Source organism: Cyclopterus lumpus, chromosome 24, assembly GCF_009769545.1.
Source record: "Cyclopterus lumpus isolate fCycLum1 chromosome 24, fCycLum1.pri, whole genome shotgun sequence".
Lineage (NCBI taxonomy): Eukaryota > Metazoa > Chordata > Actinopteri > Perciformes > Cyclopteridae > Cyclopterus > Cyclopterus lumpus.
Window position 1 is genome coordinate 16,350,824 of NC_046989.1, and position 21,862 is coordinate 16,372,685.

At 45.8% G+C, this 21,862-nt stretch overlaps 1 protein-coding gene across 3 annotated transcripts in view; it reads right to left on the reverse strand.

Moving 5' to 3' along the window:
• The window catches only part of bach2b (BTB and CNC homology 1, basic leucine zipper transcription factor 2b), a 79,970-nt gene that overhangs the window by 10,294 nt on the left and 47,814 nt on the right, over positions 1–21,862 (reverse strand). For all 3 annotated transcript variants that reach the window (XM_034528022.1, XM_034528021.1, XM_034528023.1), the window contains exons 2-3: positions 15,473–15,727; positions 1,032–2,543 (exon numbers count right to left, since the gene is read on the reverse strand). In XM_034528022.1, the coding sequence (XP_034383913.1) occupies positions 1,032–2,543; positions 15,473–15,715 (1,755 nt within the window). In that variant the 5' untranslated portion in view covers positions 15,716–15,727. The remainder of the gene's footprint in view (positions 1–1,031; positions 2,544–15,472; positions 15,728–21,862) is intronic.

Consider the following 21,862-nt stretch of genomic DNA (forward strand, 5'->3'; position numbering starts at 1 on the left):
CAGCCGACACTAACGGCATGCGTCAGTGAAGGGCCTGAGCCGCGGATGGAAAGTTTAATCATTAATGTGGGTAAAACAGCAGCGCTATGAAGCAGCAAAGCAATCCAGTGTAAATTGATTTTAATGCCTTTTACTTTCCCTCAGGTGGGATATCTGCTCATTTTGATATTATTACACCGGCGCTGCACTCCATCTGTGAATTGGAGGCTCCCTCACTGATCTTTACCCGGTAAACAACAACAGTCGTCTGCCCAGGTGGATTAGGGGAGGATGATTAGAGGATTGGCTATTCATCCTTGTCAGCACCGTGGAGCTACGCTACAGTCCCGCCAAGAGACCGAGCTGAACCTCTCGCCCACTAACTGCAACCGCCGGCCATTAAAACTTAATGGCCACAGTCCATCGCTGCTGCACTGTATTGGTTTTAATCCCTCCGCTGCGGCTCGGTGTCGCCGCTAATTGTCAATATAGATCAGAAATGTCAGAAGTCGGCTTCATTGAGATCTAGCATTTGCATATTTATAGGGGCGGATTATAGATGTCGGTGTTTCTGCCGGGATGCGATGAGCTAGTTAGGGTAGTTGGCACTGGCAGGGAGACGGATAGAGCCAGAGGGAATCACTTCAGAGGGCATTTCTAGCCTGGGAGGATCCTGAGCCTTCAATGGCCTGCATGCTTTTCACACACGCACGCTGCTCTCAGCTCCGGTGATGAACCAATCACAGTGGTAAAAGACGGCTCCGCAGCCTCCTGCATTTAGGCTGTCCTGGTGCATTTGGGCTCACATATTCAAACTCATTACACAGATCTCCAGCAGTGCATAAAGCAGATTAATAATATCAAAGCACATCTGTGCCCTTTGGTGATGCTGTAAATCTTGTACTGAACACTCCCGCTTCAATTACATGATGATTTAATGACTGCTAATGCAGACCTGGAGAGCAGGGCACTGCATTATAATTAGCCATGGTGGAATTGAGGGTAACGGCTACGTTGTGTGCTACAAGTGAGAGACAGTGTTTTACACTCACCTCTGGCCCTCGGTCCTGTACATGGCAGGACTCGCTGTCTCCCTCTGAGAAGGAGCCCGACTCGTCGCTGGAGTTGGTGCCGTAGGACTGCTCACATTTGATCTTGGGCCGCACCTGGTTAAATAGAGCATCCCCGCCCACACTTTGCTCCTGCTGGTCCACATTGAGGCAGCGTGCCACGTTGGAGCATGGTGAGGAGGAGAACTCAAACTGGGGCAGGCTGCAGGGAGAGCCTCCACTGCCGTCCTCCGCGTAGGAGTACGAAGAGCAGGAGCTGGAAGTCCTGGTGCGTGTCTCACAAGGCGGCGAGCGCGGGCACACTTTGATTGGCACTGGGCAGCTGGTGTTGGGTCGTGGGCGGCACAGGAGCGGGGGCTCGGTGGAGGTGGTGCTGGGAGAAAAGCTCTGGGAGGTGGGGAGGGACTGGCTGGCTCCCGCCCACAGGCCCTTTGGCATGTGCTCAGAGAGCTCCATCTCCAAAGAGTTCCCACCAGGGTAGGAATGTGCTGGGGTTCCCAGACGGTTGCAGGCCCCTGAGGAAAATATGACACTACGGCGATCGAGCTCAGTTTCCTGTTTGCAGACCCCATCGCAGGAGGCGGACTTGAGGGACAACCCTGCAGGGAAACCGTCCACGTCCTTTGGGGATGTAACAGACAGACACAGCTCCCCAGTGAAAGGCCTGAAGTCTTTTTTATGATCTCCCTGAGAGTTTCCTTTGTCCTGGGGGCAGGCAAGTCTGTTGGCGAATAGCTGCTGTGATGTGTTGGGCAGACTGGGGAGGTCCGCCCCTTTCTTGAAGAAGGCTCGGAGGCAGGAAGGGGACTTGGTTCTCTTGGTTCTTTCCACCGATATGGGGTTGTCCATCTCCATGGCTGTCTCACTGTCCTTTTCCCTGACTTCCTGCTCGTCCCCTGACAGGCACAATGAGGTGGCCTCTTCCTCTGCCTGCGGTTCAACTTTGATCTGTGCCAAAGGCAGCCTACCCTGATCCGGAACTGCCCCGCTAACACTGCTCTCCGTTAATGTGCTTGGAAAACCTGAGGTACTGGTGTGTGAGGAGGTGTCATTATTGTGCTTGTTGCAAGCCCACTGGTATTTCCTGTACTTTGGGCATCGCGGCAGGTCTGACGCTCCGTGACGATCAAAGTCCAGCCGGCCATCTGTGAAGTTACTGGGAATGGCAATCGCCAGCCGATCATCGTCAGTTTGTCCGAAGGAGGTGAGGGCGTCGGCACACCGCCGCGTCTTGGGGGAGGCGGGCCTTTCCGCCTCCGACTGCATGCTCTCATCCTCCGAGTTGTTCACCTCCGCCGCCACCTTCTGGCAGAGCAGCAAGCCATCCTCCTCTCTGCGCAGCTGAGCCTCCAGGAAGCGAAAGCAGGAGTCCTCGAGGTTGTGCATGCGCAGGAATTCAGCACAGCGGATGACCTCCTGGATGTTTTCTCTGCTGAGTAACAGCTTAGCAGTGTAGGCAAACTGCAACAATGGAGCGAATCCCCTGGCAGTGACCTGCGAAAAAACAGGGAAATTGTCAGCATTACCATCAGCACAGCCATTGTTCAGAGCACTTGGAGTGCGGTGAGACAACCCGACAGCTCCAACGACCATAAACAAACACTGTAAAGTACCGGTTAATCTTTTCATCAGGTCAGCACTGAACTTTCTATACAGCGGTAAATAAGATCTGGTGTTCTGGGAGTGTTGGCAGGTTGTCCAGCCTCATGGTCATAACGACAACCAGTGGGACATTCCAGCAGTCTACCACTGTCTGCTCCGTGGTCATATCATTGGTTTCGCCTACACCCACTCACGTCACTTACTTGAGGTAAGATGTCTAAGCACAAGTGCCTCTTTATATTCATACACTTACATCTATTCACTGTTGAGGAATCTATGTAGAAAATGCTGGAGGGCCAACTGACGGTTATTCTTCAAAAAGACTCAGCAAAGATCTTTGTGACCTGTTCAGTGTATTATACCAAAGCCAAGTTTGGAGTTCTAGCTCAGTTCCAAGAGACCCCATACCACGCTAATACCTTTTCAATAATTCATCTTTTGATACTAACTGGAGGTGAGAAACACCTTTTTTATTCAACAAAGAAAGCCAAAGTACTTCAGTTAAAACCATATACTGTATATATATATATATATATATATATATATATATATATATATATATACACATGATACCCAGCCACTATTATACATGGGACCTTTAGTTAAAACCGCTTTGCTCACCCTTTGGAGTTCTGCCCTCACAACACTGATTTGAGTGTGCCCAGCAGTGCACTGTACTGTAAGTGCCCCGGTCAGGGCACGACCCGAGAGGCTCACTTTCTGTGCGAGTACCCTGCGCCGTCAGGTCAAGTGCCTGTAAAGCCTATTGGTTTGTAAGACTACGGCTTATCCCCGTTGCAGCCATGTGGCATGGGATGACAGAGGGAAGCCTTCCATTTAGACTTAATGCCACATAATTAAGTAAACTCCTGAGCCTGCAGAAGTCCAGACCGCCCTCTGCCGCTGTTGTCACTGAGCACACAGACCGGAGAAAGGAGCCAGAGGAGCCGGCTTTAACACGAGGCTTGTCTGGCGTTTGGAGATCAGCGTGAGGTTCACACTAGGTTGCATTCAACACTCTTCTCTGGCTCGAGCAACCAATCCCGGCAGCTTTATCCCGGCTCACTCTCTGGTGACAAACACATTAGTGTTAGGCGCCCGGTGAATACAATCATCCGGCATGCAGAGGAAAGCTGCGCTGAGACGTGCACCTTACGAGGCACCTTTTCAGATCGATGTGAAGTTTTTTCTTACAAGACTTTAAAGGAGGGCTGGCAGATGTAGTGGATGCGCGGCACGATGTGGTTTTAACGAGCCCACTGTTTACTGATTGTTTTGCTGTCCTTTGTTGGGGGTTAAGAAGACAAATTACCCCGGGTAGAACGGCACACACACTGTGAGCACCGCAGCAGCTTCAAGAGTTCCAGCGGTCTCCATCAGACGAGTAGAACAGGATTTTCCCTCTTTAGCAATCTAGCTTCAAAACCCACAGAATCTGTGCTGTGGACTTTTCCACAACTGCGCAGTATGCATGAGGAAACAGAAATATGTCGGTAAAAAAAATAGCTTGAGGTCTAAGAATGTGTTTAATCATCTGGCTTGGTGGATTTCCAGGGAGATGAATAAAGATGTGCAATAGGTGGCTGCTTTTACTTTTTACATTTTTTTTAACGGTTGTAACCATATTTCATCGACCTCTCCCTTGTTCACTTCCAGACATTCTGTGTGAAATTAGAGATAATACATGCTCGAGGCTCAGAACTCAACAGCACAATTGCGGGTCTGTCTGTGCCAAATTTGAATGGAACACGATCCAAAAATACAGACGGGGATTATGTGATTAATGCGCAGATATGAAAATTACAGATTTTAATTGTAAAACAGCCAACTTAACTTCCAGCTAAACTCCATGATCTGCAAGGTAATGTGTCAGAACAGCTGTACTGAAGTGCCTCTGGCTCTAAACTTGGGTCGGATGGTACTGTCTACGAGTGTACCGACAAACGCTGATAGTCATGCTGCACCTGTATATAATGATCTTTATGCAGCGTGCATGTTGTCAGTTATTGCGCAGTGACGAAGCCCGCATTTTAGAAATTACGAATGACCAAACCCCATATTTTTCCTCCCTAGTAAACTTATTTATTGGCCTAAAAGTAGTCACATTTTGTTATACTAAGATACATGGATCAACCTACACAGACCCTCTAGGTCGGTCCAGGTTGCTACTTAGTTTTGTTGCGTAACTCCCGTACTGTACTAACGCTAGTTACATAACAAGCGTACTTATGGTACGTATTGAACATACTTATTTGAACCCAAATCACGAGCGATTGAGACCATAAACTCATGTTTACAATGTTTACCGAGGTAGTAAATCAAATGAGAGGTAGGGTCATTTTTCTCATAGACTTCTTTTTGCCACCAGAGGAGTCGCCCCCTGATGGCCATTAATAAGAATGCAAGTTTAAAGCGCTTCCGCAATGGCTTCACTACTCAGAACAAGGAGGTTGCCGCCTGGTCTGTAACTTCCACCGTTCTTTTGTTGTTCCTCCATTCATCGCTCCATGAAACACTGTTGCTCATTAGGAGAGCGCCACTTGAATAGCTATAAATAAACCTGTTTCTTAGCAGCAGCTGTCAAATCTTTCAACATGTCTTTCAACTTGACCGTGACAGTTTTTAAGTATTTCCCAGATGGGTTTATAAGTCGCTGCTTATGACATTGCCAATGTAGCGATAAACACAAATGTATATTCCCACTCGAATAATTAGATGTGCTCACTCATTTTGTGCTTTAATCTTTATTATCGTGTTCATTTCTATTTTTCGAATCTGCTGAATTGCTTTATTGCTGTGACGTGGCAACAGACAGCCAAATGTTTGCGATGTAAATCATCATCACATCAGCGGCCTTAACAGATGGGTGATATGCTAAATCTAATGTGTGATGGCGACCACTGTGAACGCTTGATATGAAATATATCTGCATTTGTGGTCCGGCATCCTTCTCGTATTAACCCAGTGCATCCACATGCTGCCGCCTCCCAGCATGCCCCTGGTCTAAAGCAACGGTGCGCCGGTGAGGTCCGCACCAGCCGTATCAGTCATTGCTAAGAGAAAGCTGCTGACTCCATATCTGTGAGGGGGCGGTGGTGTGTACGTGCGTATGCTAGGGTAAGTGGGTGGGTGGGTGTCGGACTGAGGGAGATTGTAAGGGGGGGGGGAGTAGAGGCTTTGAGTGGACTATCTGCTCTACTGATGAGCGCAGCACATACACACACGCACACACACACACACACACACACTCACAACTTGTACTTGCTGAATGACTGAACCCGTTGGATCTGAATTTGTGCTCTTTTTCACTGTATCCGATGTGAGGTTTTTCCTGGTGTACAGATTGTAAAGCCCTCTGAGGCAAATTTGTAATTTGTGATATTGGGCTATACAAAATAAACTGAATTGAAATTGAATTGAATTGAATTATATACGCTGATAAACTGTGCTTGCCCTTTAGGATGCTGACTGATCTTCCATCTTCCATGTCCATAATGATCTCGATGACATTAATAAACCCAATATTTGTATTTATGCATCAAGAGGACATTCACTATCAGACCTTACTCTCTCAGACTTGACAAAGCTGCTTCGGAGCCACAGAAGATATTACACAACCGTTTTCAGGCCGAGTAGAGCGCCTCATTGTGAATAAGTCTCAGTGCGTCCTCATGGCGTCTTGGGTGCATTCCCACATGTACTGAGAGCTGTCCACTTGTGATGGGATCACCCGAGACTCACTTTAATGCCAGGTGTAAACAGGGCCGTCGACACACTTGATGAGCAGACTGCACATATATATATATATATATATATATATATATATATATATATATATATATATAACAGGAGGTGAAGATTTTCTTCAGGGCCCGTTGGAACACACATTCAGAGTGCCATTCAAAAAAAAGGACTCTTAATTGAGTTGAAACTTATTGCCTTGCTTCATTGCGGAGGAGCCATAAAAACAAAGACACATTTGTGAATAATATAAAATATACAACGTTGTAATATTTACAAATAAATACTAAGTCTATATTTCCAGTGCAAAATATTCTTTGTCAAAAATATGCGTAACAGAAGTGGAGTTTTGCTCCAGAAGTGGTCGGAAGCTTTAAGCATTAAACTACAACATTGTTGCGCGATCGGTTATCAGGACCGTCATTCCAACAGCAGACTGACAGAATCACAACCGTTTCAGAGCAACAGGCGTTTCAGTTTAATGAGTGACCGCGTTAACTGGGACCGTCTGTGTGACTTTCAGCCAAATGCATCCGCGGTGGCTCGTGGTAACTTCACTAAATGCTTGCCTTACCCCACTAATGAGTGTGTATTCAAAACTCATTGACACCTCCACATTCTGTTAGTGTACTCAACAGCTGCTTCCACTTCCACGTCAGAATCACCGTTCACGCTTTAAAACGAAACACGTATTGACGATGGGCCCAAAATGCTCACGGTTGCGGCGCCCATTTTAAAACTGTGACAGTACGTCATGGTATTTGACGTACTGTGCATCGCCAAAGATAATGTTTTATAATACGTGATTTGTGTGTCGGGGATTGACATAGAAATTAAGATCTTCACTATTCCATTCGCATGTACAGCACACATGGTATGGACAAAACGCAATCCTTCCAGCAGCCTGTCAAGTGTACCTCTCTGCACACACACACACGCACACACGCACACACACACGCACACACACACACACACACACACACAGTTAGTTGCCTTGGATCTGGCTGACTGCAACGGTAAGGCAGAGGCGACTTAAATGAGGCCGGCCGGCTGCGTCCACGGCCGCTGATACACAGCAAAGCTGCAGGAGGAAAAGTGCTGAGCGTACCAGGGATCTATTTTCAGCCAGTATCAGCAGCTGCTGCCTGCGGGAGCGCATCTTTATGTGTGCCCTGCGCCATATGTGATTACTCCACTGTTACAACCGGCACAGCGGCCTAATGAAGGAAAGCGTAAAGTGAGCGAGTGAGGGAGGTTTATTTTGAGGGGGGGGGGGGGGGGGACGTTGAACGGAGAACGGAGTGAAATGAGAGGGGCAGGGGAGAGAAAGTCTCAGCAGAGGAAGCTGTCGAATGAGGAGGAAGAGGATGAGACACGCGGTGTTTGAAGCCTTTCAGCTGATAGTTCATCAACGTGACAAATTGGGGCCGTCTCAGGCCGACACTGCTCCTGCTCTGCGTCTGGACCCTTACAGAGCAGGAAATTATCAGGAGCGGCCAAGCACAGACCCCGGCCTATTGGCATGACTTTTTCAGGAAGCCTGCCAAAACATCCTTTCATAAACAGGCCGAGCAAACGCCACACCACCCTCCCCTGTCCTCCCCAAATCACTCTCGCTTGACCCTCACCCAGCCACCGCTCCTCTCTCTTACATCGGCCTTTCGCCTCCGCGGAGGAGAGGGGGCTAATACATGCAAATGCTCCCCAGCGAATTCCTGCATGTCATGCATGCTAATGAGGACATGGCATGTCATGACAAAGGAGCGCTGAGGGGAAAACACTCAATCTCCAACGGAGGGAGCGGCCGACGCTTTAACATCAGATCTGCTGAGTAACCTGACATCAACCTCTGTGTTCACAGGCAAGACAATGAGGAGGCCGAGTCGCGGCACTGACTGGGAGACGTTGTGCTGTGCGCTGTCGCGACGCCATTGTGGGTTAAGCTGTCGCGACGCCATTGTGCCGACAGGAAATGTGTAGGGACAAAGGGCAGAAATGCTCCCGGGCCAGGGGAAAGGCTTTTTGTGAAGACAGCTGTGGCAGACATACAGTAACTTTCTAAAATATCAGGTAGACTATCTGTCCTGCATTAGAAATTATACAAAAAAATACAAAAAACGTAAATGTAAAAAACCACAACAACTGTCAGGTGTAATGTGATGTTACAAGCTACTTGTAAGAACGTGGAGTGTTTTTTAATGCAAACCCAGCCTCCAGGAAAAATGTTGCCGGTGAACATTTCTAAAAACCACGGGATACGTTGAATGTTGTCGTTTCTGAATCAAAAGTACGCGTAGTAAGTACTCGTATCACGCTCGCAGAAACGCTCCTTTCACCACCGCCCAACCCCACCCCGTTTTTTAAGCCGCGTGGTTAAAGCTGTAAAACTAAATAAAATTAATTAATACAAATTAATTGTGACAATATGACATGAACATTTCTATGACTGTATATAAAATGTCTTGATCCTTGCAATTTTCTGCACCGGATCCAAATATACTGAATGGAAAAAGTCTAAATATATTACATGTAAACACTGTATAATTATATTCTTGCAGATCTGTCAGCAATAACACATTGCGGTACAGTTTATTTTTATATTGGCCTGTTGTTAAATGAATGAAGCATGGGCGTCACCAGTGAAAAGAGGGACAAGGCACGGTAAATACATTTTCACAGTGATGTTGAGAGATTTGGAAACGTGAGGAAAGTGTCACCCTCGGTGACAGCAGAAGCTCAGACGGTCCTGGTGCTGAGCTGCGGGTGAGTAGACCCCCCCCCCCCACAGTGGATTAAATCCGATAGTGTACTTCCTAATCCTCTCCCAGTGCAGCTTACTGTACAGGCCAGACACTGGAGAGGACATGACCCCACCTCTACCCTGTTTTAAGACACCAGTGTTTGGACTGTTAGTCGTTGAATTTGCCCAACCACAATAACACGTGCCGGGATACTCTCTGCTCCAGTGTCCAGCATTTGCTTCGTCCACCATGCCTTGTGTGTGTGGCTGGGTTTTTCAGGCCCAGACTGATAGAAGTCTGTGTGTTCCTTTCATCAAGTGGGATGTAAGCTGCTCTTTGTGTGTAACCTCCAAACGGCAGGTTTTGGAGGTTAAACACAAAGAGCATAAACACGGCTGTCGTCCTGGCAGGCTGGGTGCTCAAGGTGCTCCTGGACCCAGCGGCCTCTCGCGCTCAAACAAAGACCCGGCACCTTCTCTGTCAGCTTACCACGCGAGATGTGTCATTGCTTTGGCAGAAAAAGAGAGACCCCCCGCTGCACCCGAGGGGGTTGGGTATTAGTGCCGGTGCTACCGCCGCAGCGTATCGCTTCTCTCGCCACCGCCTGCTCTTCATCTTCCACCACCCAACCCCCCCTATTCCGTTTTTATGGAAGGCAGAGCTCTGTGCCTGGTTCCCGGCACTCACCATCTGTCTACTAGGGTGTATTTCTGAGATAGTGTCCTTGCCAGTCTGTGTGAGGCCCCCTCAGATAATCCGGCATTGGGCAGGTCGAGCCACGATCAACTGCTTGACCTGAGGCGGTGGATGGATGTCACCCATCAACCCTACTAAACCACCTCAAGAGCATTCCATTTGCCGGTCTCTGGTCTATGTTAAGCTCTTTCTCTATTTCTGTGTAGACAGCCTTTTTAGTAACCTCACACACAGAGGAGACTTAAGTCTAATAAGTCCTCATACCCAAACAACAAATTAGGTCTTTGGGCAGTGGCTTCCAGTGTTTTCTGACCCACAACCTCAATGGCTCAGGTCTGGTTATCTGTAAGTGGCTAGATCTACTGGGTTAAGGTTATGTCAAGATCATGGTCATTGTTAAAATAAACCCTTCTCTGATGAGGCCTGTCTCCAATTGTCTCAACACTTTGGCCCAAACCAATGTATCTCAACAACCACTGGCTCGATTGCCTTTGATCCATAATGATATTACCAGGTCTACGGGTATATTAGCATGGAAGTCCATCGTCTCCAGTGGATGGTTCTGCTGTGAAAACTCAATTTTGGTCATACTGGGACCTTTTATCGAGTGACGTCACCACTGTCACGTTTCTAAACGAGTAATGTTGCAATCTAGGCGGAAAGCTCTGGTTCCAGAGTGCCTTAAACCTGCATTCTTTCTAATGGCCAGCAGGGGGGGATTCCTCTGGTTGCAAAAGAAAAGTCCCATTGTACAGAAGTCTACGAGAATATGACCCCCTTTCTCTCTTGATTCATTGTCTCAATCGCTAGTTTCAAATCTTCAATACAGCATGATGTTCATTCAGTACACGATGGTCCCATTTAGATTAAAATAGAAGATAAAGCAGGATATGCTTTAGGGCGCGACCTTGATTTACAGGTTGCTACCACGGCATCGTCCATGTTTTCATATAAATCAACTGTAACATTTTGGTCACCTAAAAATGTCTTATTCAGCACTCGGTAGTACTTGGCCCCACCTTCTCATGTCACTTCTGGTTCCAAAAAACCCGAGATTGAGTACATTCATGCAGTCCAAGGGATCATTTAGTAGCCTACCCTAAACCTTACCTGCCTCCATCTTTGTCTTGGAAGTCTGCCCTGGTTTTTAATCCTTGCACTCGTCTGCTTGGATGAATAACCCCAGCTGTGTTTGCCAAACACATCCAACTCTCTCACCCCTACGCCCCATAACCCTCACCGTGGCCCCGACCACTATCCCCATTGCTGCCAAGGCTACTTTTAAGTAATCCATTAAAAAAACAATCTCTTTAGTATTCCATCCAACATTTTTGAATTGTTTGGTGTAAAGAACACAAGCAGTACTTTAGACTTTTACTCTTGCTCAAATAAATCACAGCAAATCCTTTGCGACACACTGCAGGTGAATACATTGAACTCGGATTGGTGTGTGTGTGTTTTCTTTCGAGATGAAAAATGTTCAGTGTTCCCTGGCTCATGACTAAGGAAAGAACTGACAAACAGGAGGTGGTTTGAGGTCTGTGAACCCGCGCTATGCTGAATCACAGTGCCGCTTTCTTCCGATTTTTTCTTTTCTTTTTTCTTTTTTCCCCCAGAATAAAACTCACGAGAGAGCAGAAATGGTGGCACTGATTATATGTCACATTCTGGAGACCTCCACTGTGCCCACAGTGGTCTGGAACCAATCCTTTACAGCCAGTCAGAACACAACCAAACTGGATGTCAGACATGCAAAAAAAGTGGCAGTAGCCAGTCCTTGGAATGAACATCATTAATCGCTACAATAAATTAGTTTTCTGCTACAATTTACGAGAGCATCATCAGATTGTCAGCATCAGCCTCTGGTACGGGCGAACAAAGGCAACATGCTGCGCTAATAACTCGCTGACAGGCAGCAGTCTGCTGTGATCATGGCAGTGAGGGTTGAGTCACAGCTTTAATTACGGTTCAACTATATAGAGGTCATCTGTGTTTGTCACAGCGATGGCTGCTCCTCTCCAGTGGAGGGCTCTCTTTAAAAAAAAAATCTTCTCCCTGGCTCACATTTGTGGCACGCTGATTCTGATGAATCCCCCTTTGTTCAGACGCTCACAAGAAACATGATGTGGAGAAACACTGTGTGTGTGTGTGTGTGTGTGTGTGTGTGAAGCCTCCTTCGCCCAACATGGACACCGTGGCTCTTCTGTTCCTTCCTCCATGCCGTCCGTCGACAGCAGCGCCCGAGATAAAGCAGGATTGTTTTGTTCCCATGATGTGATGGCCAACAAAGCCCCTTGATGAAACGGGCTGCCCCTCCGCAAGCCCACAATCACATTAGATATAGATGATGTCACTCACAAGCGCTCGGCCCCGGCTATTCCGGAGGGCGGCGGGGACCACGAGAGAGGAGTGATGAAGGTTGTGGGGGAGGTGGTCTTTGTTTGGCATTTCATCTGCACCAACCCTCTTTCTCCCCCAGTGGGGAGCTCAGGTCTCTTTTTTTTCTTTTTTTCTTACACATAGGTTGGCAGTCGTTGGTATAGCTGCCTAAGGAATACTCTCCGCCACCGCTCAAGGCTTCTACTCTGAGCCGACCCAGCCCTCACCCGTCATCATCAGAGGGAAGACGGCGTTCAGACACGAGGCGGGGCTGCGTCATCCTGCTTTAGTCACTGACCGCAAAAGCAGAGGGTGACAGGCACATTAGGAAAACGGGACGGGCCTCGTCAACGAAGTGACAGTCCTCCGTGATGCGACTGAGTCGAGACAGTCAGATAGAGTTGTGCCATCTACCGAGCAGGGCAGAAGACTGAAGGAAATTCCATCTTAAATAGATGAATCCAGTAAAAAAAAAAAAAAAAAAAAGAGCCATTGGTAAAGTTACTTTTGTTTCTCATTTTGTTATTTTTGTACGTGAGTATTCTCATGAGTTGCCACTTTGTACTTCTACTTCACGGCATTTATTACATTTATCTCACAGCTGTACTACTATACTTACGAGTCCCAAATAATAGAACAACATACAGTAATTAAAATGAGCTCAGTTCCACCGATGAATGCATCAGTAATAATATATAACATATATACTTTATCATACACTGTTACATTTGCCATTTTGCCATTTGAGTACTTTTAATTTTGGTGTAGCACATTTTTTTTACGATACTACTTAAGATTCTAATGAGGGAGTTTCACTTACCAATGCTGAAACACTTAGAATGAACAATTAACAATCAATTAATAATGTGTGAAATTGCCCTATTCACTATTTCCCGACACTGACATTGAAAACATTAGTCATAGTTAGGGCTGGGTGTCAGCGCTGTTGCTGTTGCTCGCGCTGTTAGCTGCTCGGCACCGGCTCAGACATCTCGATGACCAGAGATGGCTGTATGGGCCAATCACAAACGTCATTAAATCGGTCTAACCCTTGCGGTGATTGGCTACAAGCAAAACCATACAAAGAGTAATTTCCTTCTAGATCTGGCCACAAAAAGGTATCGTTAATCCGAGAAGTTTTGATACTACTACTGTGTTAATTTCGGTCGATATCTTATTGAGTACCGAGACAATAAGATAATGAACATATCTGTCTCCACAGTGTATGATCCCATTAGCTGGGGGTTGCTGACTATGATGTAGTTATCTCAAGTGTCCATTGTGACAGAATAAAGCAGATTTATTCATTATATGTCGTTTTGCCCCTTTAGATAAAATGATGAAGACAAATACATGAAATGTTGTCAAATTGAACAGGGATGGACAAAGGGAAGACAGCTAAGTTAACACCTCAAATGGAGCAACTCTCTCTCTCTCTGGCACATTAAAAGATGTTACTTTACACACACACACACACACACACACACACACACACACACACACACACACACACACACACCTGAAACATACAGCAGCTCATGCATTATTCATGCGTACAGTGAGTGAATGAAAAGAGATGCTGCTTTGAGCATCCAGGAGCCGTTTCCCTGCAGTCCCTTCTTTGAGTTAAGGAGTGAAAAAAAAAGAAGGCCCCATATGCTCATTTCACATAAGACGACAATGTGACGCTGACTCCTTTTTCAAATAGCGTCGTTTGACAGGCGTTACTTTATTCAACGTGCCGGCCCCAGCGAGGAGCCACAACTCCGCGGCACATGCGGGATGTGCCCCACTTTTCACATGTGCACACATGTATGTGCGCCCGTGTGAGCGTGGCTGTGTGACATCAATACGTCAGCGGGGGCGCTTTCATCGCGTGTGCCGCGGAAGAGCTCTGAAGGGGTATCGGTTGAAAGCGACAGTGTGAGAGCTGAGGTGAGCAAGAGGGAGGAGTGTTGCTAAACCTGATGAGCGCTGAGCCCGAGGTGGCGTTAATCTCGCCACGAAAAACGCAACCTTGTGACACCGGCAACTGACAGGTGCTGATTGGTAATCACAGCCTCATGGGCTCAATAATGCACCTTCTCACACCTTTTTACCGTGTCTTTATACTCCGGCGAACAGCTCATCAAATTATAACACTGTTTTATTGCTATCCTCTGCAAATAGAAAAGAGGCCAAAAATAGTCAAAATGTCAAGTGAAGAGTTGGGAAGGACTAATACATCAGAAATGAAGCAGATGGAGTTCAAGGTGCTCAAATACGACTGAGCATTTCAGAACATGGCCAGTTCTCAACATGGAGACGGCTGAGCTGGTGGCTAGGAGCTAGGAGCTAACAGCGCTAACATTCCAAACAACCTGAGAGGGGGACTGAATCTATACTTTACATAGTAAATAGTTGTTTCCTGCTATTTGTATCCTCTGAATGATGAATTAAGCACCTTTTAAGGTGAGGTTTTCGGATAGTGTGTGGTACCAGCCGGAAACCCACAGTCTCAAATGAATTTGTAGTAAAAATCTAAATGTTTCTAAATCAAAGGTAACCTTCTCAACCACTAATGTGCCAGAGAGAGAGTTGCTCCATTTGAGGTGTTAACTTAGCTGTCTTCCCTTTGTCCATCCCTGTTCAATTTGACAACATTTGGGTTGAAATAAGTGCGTAAGTTAGGTCCAATAAGTTGACTTGACTTTGGCTTTCCGCAAGACACACAAACAGCGGCCTTTGTTTGTTTGTTGTTTGTTCCATTCATCGCCCCCGACCACCACCCAAATCCAACTTTTGCTCTTTGCACTACGTAACCTGACCTCCTCCTTTGCTCACGTTACAACAACTACAGCCACCACAGGTCTTTGCGGTCTCCTTGTATCAGTATCGGCGATCAACCATGTGCGTGGATGAAAATGGCCTTCTGAACCCACCAGGTGTAGCAGGCCCCCTCCTAACCCAATATATCTATGAGGCCGATAACCACTGATAACGCCCATTCAATCAATTTGTAATATATATAATTAGGATAGGAGTGACAAAAGTTGCATTCTCTGCAGTTTTTCTTTTGCTTAAGGTGAAGGTTGGATAGAGGGTCTAAGTCCAGTGATCACACATCACTGTGGGTGCCGATGCTGGAGGAAGTGTGCGGAGAGCCGGGCTAGTATTGCTTATTGCTTTTTGTCCTGGTGTCAGTGGGGTAGTTTCAGGGTTGCATTGTCCCAAAGTCAATAGCTCTTCCAACCCCTGCAAGAGAAAACCTGTGAGGGGACGTACCTCTTCCGGAAGGCTAATGGCCAAGCCATTCTCCGCCTGGCCCACCAGCGCCTGGAGGAAGTACTCGCTGCAGGCGCCCAGCACGGACCGGTGCCCGCGGAACTCCTTGCCCTCCACCAGGACGGTCACATCGCACAGGATATCCTGCTTCCGCTGGTCGTTGAGGCAGAGGAGGATATTGGTACAATGAACTGTCGACTCATACACATACATGGGGGCTTCAGGCTTCTCATCCACGGACATTCCGCTCACGCCCTGGAAATAGAAGCATAACAGAGGAGAGGGTCAGTTTACAGCCGAGCCCAACGAGCGCATACCGCAAGGGCTGACATCAGCCCCCGGCGGTCTGCTGCAAGCCCGCCTCATGATTCAACACATGCAAGCCTGACTAACTGACGCTCTCCGCTTCACATGCCCACTGACTCTTTAACATTTAAAAAGCGGGCAGAACCTGCAAGGGACACCGATACACAAAGCAGTCTGACTTTAAATGTGTAGTCCACACGTTTCCACTCGCATTCAAATCGCATGCACAAATGAGGGCATTCACATCAGCAAATAAAAATCACACAATCTTTTCGAAAAAAAGCCTTTAAATTAAAGGAGGCGGTGTCCCGCTTAAAAGCACCTTCTCTGGGTTTTTTTTTCGAGATCCACATATGTTTGTAATATAAGGAGGGCTCACTGTAAAGGTATGCTGAGCAGCTTAGACACACTCAGCGAGATAACATCAGCTGGAGAGGAATGGGAACAATAAGCACGGGGAGCAGCTGCATCACAGGACGAGAGCCCAAATGGCAGTTAAAGAAATGCTGTGTAACATGGGCACTTTTCATAACTTTATTAGGTCGACCTGATTAACCAGCTATGCGGCATCGGGTCGAAGATTAATTGAATGCTGCTGGGTCATTTCAATTTCACACAAATGTGGTGAAGAAAATGCTCAAATGGAAATTTAAGAGGAATACTTCAACATATTTATACATATTAATATATATAAACACACATAACCAATGTATAACCAAAATATGTTAACACTCTCCTCTATTCCTCTGACCACCAACGCAGACACCATCTTATACATTACTACCATATAAGGTCATTGTTTAAACTGATGTTATTCCTTTGGGCGACGCTTCTTCTCACGTTGCATTCAACGTCTCAGAGATATTAAGTATGTTGTATACCACATACTTTGAGCAGCAGCCAACACTATAGTAGGCGATGAGTTATATATTAGAGTAGCTGTATTGTAAATCAAGACGTGCAGTGGCATTAAATAAATCAATGCGCGTGTGAAAAATACTAATATTGCAAATTAGCACGGGACATTAAAAAAGGTGGCAGATCCTCCCCTATGGGCTATTATATTCACTTTCTGTCATCTGCAGATGATGTCATCTCAGCCAAAATTCCTTTTAATACGCTGATCCGGAGCCTGGTGTTTTTTTTTTCTGGTGATAATTTACACTCAAGGCCCCTTAACGTGAGTAGAATTACGTGTTTTATCATCTAATCCTATTTCTTTTGCGAAAATGAATGCTTTGACATGGGGTGACTTTGACTTTTTGTCCTAGTTTCACTCCAAATTAGATTTCCTCAGAAAAGTGTTTTTCTCTTCTTTTTCTTTTGACCTGCAAGCCATACGACAAATGTAGAGGTCTAGAAAAATGTTATTACGCACAGAAAATGTCCTCATTCATGGACTTGTTCTAATTAAAATCATCCTTGCTATGAGTTGAGAGAAAATTATCTGAAGTGCTGAACGTTTTCATGTCGTATTACTTGCAGCATTTGATTGAAAATACATATATACTTCCCTTGGGTTAGCAATGACCAAATAACCAAGATAAGCAAAGAAAGCTCTCAGTGATTCACTTTGATGTATGAAAAATGCTTAGCAAGAGTTACTGAAAAAGAGGAAGCAGAGCTACATCCCTTCATGAAGGCGCACACATTCAGCTGGTCCTCTGAGAACCTGATCTCTGGTTCTCATTTTTCCAACTGAAGGCAATTAATTCAGTTGACAATTGACCCGCTGCTAAGCGCCGCACCCCGCTGCTACTCCGTCAGACCTTGTTTGGAGCCCACACTGTCTCTAACTGCACTCCCGTGCATACATTTTTGGAAAAAACTAATTCAGAGAGAAACAGAGAGAGTTGTATAGAATATGTGTTTGAAGGACATATTTGTCAGCAATGCAAAAAAAAACATAACGTCTATAGGTCACAGTGAAGCACCACATTACCTGGCAATTGAGACAAAAGATAATGAAATTAGGGAACAACACTGTTCCTGTAAAGCCTGGTAGGTGCACAGCCGTAAAGCTGTGGGACCTCTGGTCAGAGGGGGCCGATGCTACACTATGATTGGACAGTCTGCGTTTGAGGGACAACACTTAGCGAACTGTCTATACCCCAGAAGTGCTGATCGGAATCATCGGCTGTGCGACTCTATGTACTACTATTCACACCAGTACACGTGGGCGACTGTGGTTCAGTGGTAAGCAGGGTCGTCCTTCAATCAGAGGATCGGTGGTTCGATCCTCAGCTGTGCTAGCCCATGTCAATGTGTCCTTGGGCAAGGCACTCAACTCCAAAATTGCTCCTGTAGCTGTGCCCGGTGTGTGAATGTTAGTTAGTGCTGATGTGCCCCTCCCATCAGGGGGTGAATGATGACAAGTAGTGTTAAAGAGCTTTGAGGGGTCATAAGACTAGAAAAGCGCTCTACAAGTATATAGTCCATTTACAGCGCTGTGTAAGTGTTTGCTACTCTCATTGTGTAAGTGCTGCTCTTTTTGTCCACCGGCAGCTGCGCTTTGATACGGAGAAGTTGTTGTACATAATGTAAATACAATAAATGTACAATAAATATTAAACATAATGTAAAGGCGAGCCTGAGACATTTTCTGAGATATAGAATATAAGGTGGGCATAGAAGCATTTACTTAACTTTTTGACAAGATTAATCGCGAGCGGTGCTCTTGTCCAATCGGGTGCACGAAGGGGTTAAGTTTGATGTCTCATCAACATCGGAAAGAGCACCTTTCAGTCATCCGCTGTCTGCTGTGCAGCCGACAAGAATTGACGTCTGACGCAAGCAAATGCGCACTGAGCCTGGTCCCCGAAGGGGGAAGTGAGAACTGTGGGCTGGCTTTTGCAAGACTACACCGAGCCACTGATTGCATTACAACCAGGCCATTTGTAGATGCAGTTGTTTACCTGGGACAGAGTTGGAGCAATGATATGACTGGAGCGGTCCACTGCTACGGAAGACTAAGTCTGGTGTCGTGGAACAACGTCAGTCCAGACGTTTTGCTTATTTCCACCAAACATTTCTCCGGTGGCTTTCTATGATAATGACCCGTCTCCCAAGAATAATGTTTCCAGATGCGGTTTGCGAGGTTCAGAGGAATCCAAACATGCTATTTCCACCCTGGAATGCCCGTCGGCTTCACTGGGACTTTGGATGGATTTGTTGCAGCGGGAGAAAAGTGCAAGGATGACACAAACACAAGGCGACACACACACACACGAGTACAGTGCAAGCATATTCATACACACACGCACTCATCCAGACGGACACATACACAGACAAACGCACCACAAAATAGCAGGTTGTGGCAGGATTTGGATTAGAAGTGCTGATGGATGCAAACGATTTTTTTTGTTGTTGTTTTTTTTCGACTTCCTGGGCCAGTTGACTGCAGCTCTTTCTGAACCACTACTACCGCCGCCGCAAACCTTCTCGGTGAGTTGCTTGCATTCCTGTGTAGATCAAAAGCACAGCGTGTCGGTGATGAGTATCCTACAGCAGCGGCCAGAGCTGACTTCAGGGTCTACCGCTGGATGCTCCTGGAGCCCGCTGATCTGAGGGAGGCTGATGAAGACTAATGTTGCTGGAGACCCGTCACCTCTGCATTATTTCAATTATGTCTGTGGAGCTATATGTGCAGATAGTCCCACACATACTGTATACAGGATGTGTGCATGAGAGGGAGCTGAAGGGAGCCTCGTACTTAACAATGCTTTCATTATGGCCGAGGTTACACTCGTCTTTTCAATGCAACTTCTGTCATCCTATGTTATGGTTAGCCTAGCTTAGCATAAAGACCGGATGCAGAGGGAAGCCGCCTAGCTAGCCTGGCTTTGTCCAAAGTAAGGAAATATACCTACCAATACCTCTAAAGCTCACGGATGAACACGTTGTACCTCATTTGTTTAATCTGTACGTCTGTTAATCTGTAAAAATGATAAATATGTGGTTCTAGGGGAAGTTACATGTTTGTTTAGTCATTATGCTAAATTAGGCTAGCTGATGCCAGCGCCGACATCAACATATCAATCTTCTCACGCTCTCGGAAACAAAGCACATAAGTATATTTTCTAAAATGTTGACCTTTAAGAAAAACTAAGTTACTATGCATTCTGGGTAAATTGAACATTCTCGTCAAAGAACAACAACAAAACAATGGCAAAGACAAAGGTTTTGTTAAAGCCCAAGATGCTATTCTCAAACTGCTCAATTTTCCCCCGCAACAGTCATAAAGATATTAATTTCAGAAGTTGAAGTGGAACAGCATATCATCACAATTGAGAAGCTGGAATGAGCCAATGTTTCGCATTTTTGCTTGATAAATCACTTCCATCATCGGAATTGTTGTCAATTATTGTTATATTGATAGACATGCAAGGATAGTTTTGGAATTTGAAATATTGCTCCAGGCTTACTGTCACATTATTTTGTCTGCAACACACACCACAAACTGTGAGCCATGTTTAATCTGCAGATCACAGGTGTCACTTATTGTAACCATGGAAACACAGCTGAGATACCCTAGTGGTTAGGTCAGATACCCCCCCCCCCCCTCCTCCCCCCATAGAATTACATTTTTTGTATGCATCAATACATTAGAGGAGCTGAATTAGGACTACAACAGGGAAACACATTCACACAGCCAATCAAGTGAGCTGAACTGGACAACAGCAGGATGTTTGAGTCAGCTTTGGCCTGACTGTCATCTCACGCGGTCTTAGTTTGGGGACTTTAAGTGGGATGGGTGGGAGGGTGGGATGGTAACTTCATATTGTGCTCTGTAATGTGTGTCCTCTCTCTCTCTCTCTCTCTCTCTCTCTCTCTCTCTCTCTCTCTCTCTCTGCAGAATAATGTGCAGGCTCTTGTGGAAGGAGGAGGTCATGACGGAACAAAATGTATAAAGGAGCGAGGGCGGACACTGACAAGACTTCGGGGGCTGAAAAAAACATAATTTACCATTTCGGAAGCTGTGAGACACTTCTGCACCTGCACATACACAGCAATACGATGGGCCAAATTGGCATTGCAAGTTCTTTTCAGGTTGTTTATTTCCCCATCATTGCTTCAGGCAGTTCAAGCAAATAGGTATTAGGCACCTCTGCAAGGAATAGGCTTTAAACATATATATATATATACAGTTAAACTGTATATATATATATATATATATATATATATATATATATATATATATACAGTTTAACTGTGAAGTGGGCGAAAGCTCAAGAGACAACGAATCAGTGGACCTTGAGTAGGAATAGTTTTCTCAATGATGTTTGGTCTTTTGTCAATACTTTCTATCAGTCACGATGATTGTACTCAGATCCAGGAATCTTTTTAAACATAACAAAAAAAAAAGGCAACTATGGCAAGTCTGGTTGGTCAAGGAAGAAGCAGGATGTTGGACTATTGACCATGTGGGATGTCAACATACTTTTACTGTTCACCCTTTCTCTCTCTTTCCAAGTAGGTTTGATTTGATTTACTCAGTACTTGTTTCTTGCCTCTTTGGAATTTCTTGGAGCAACGTCCGCATGTTCCCAGAACTTAGCGATAACGGTTTTCCAACAAAGCAGTAGTCAAGACAAAAATACAGACAGTGTTTGAATACTAGAGACTATCCTTTAATATAAAGTAGAAGCTGCTGCATTTCTGAGAAATGCTGTTGCGTGAATGATCAGATTACATTCTTTTAAAGCTTTGCTGACATGCGGACGCATATTCTTTTTGCTCGATATAATAACATATTGGGAGTGTTTTCTATCATTTCCGGACAGATGAAGTGCCTCAGACAGGGGGACAATGAATCAGCACGGAGCAGAATGAGGCCCACCGGCACATTCACAAACACCAGCTGCAAGTGATGAGTTGTTGCAAATAACTGAAATCCCAGACAGGAGGTCTGATGCACAGCTTACTGCGGGACAATAATTTGAACATCTCTTGAGTTATTGAGATGATTTCGTCAAGCGGAACGTCTACTCAGCCTGATCGTGACAAAACACAAACGCTCCCTGTGGCTGCTAGTAATAAACAACGTTAGTCTCAACCGCCGCTGCTACAGTCTAATAACATTAT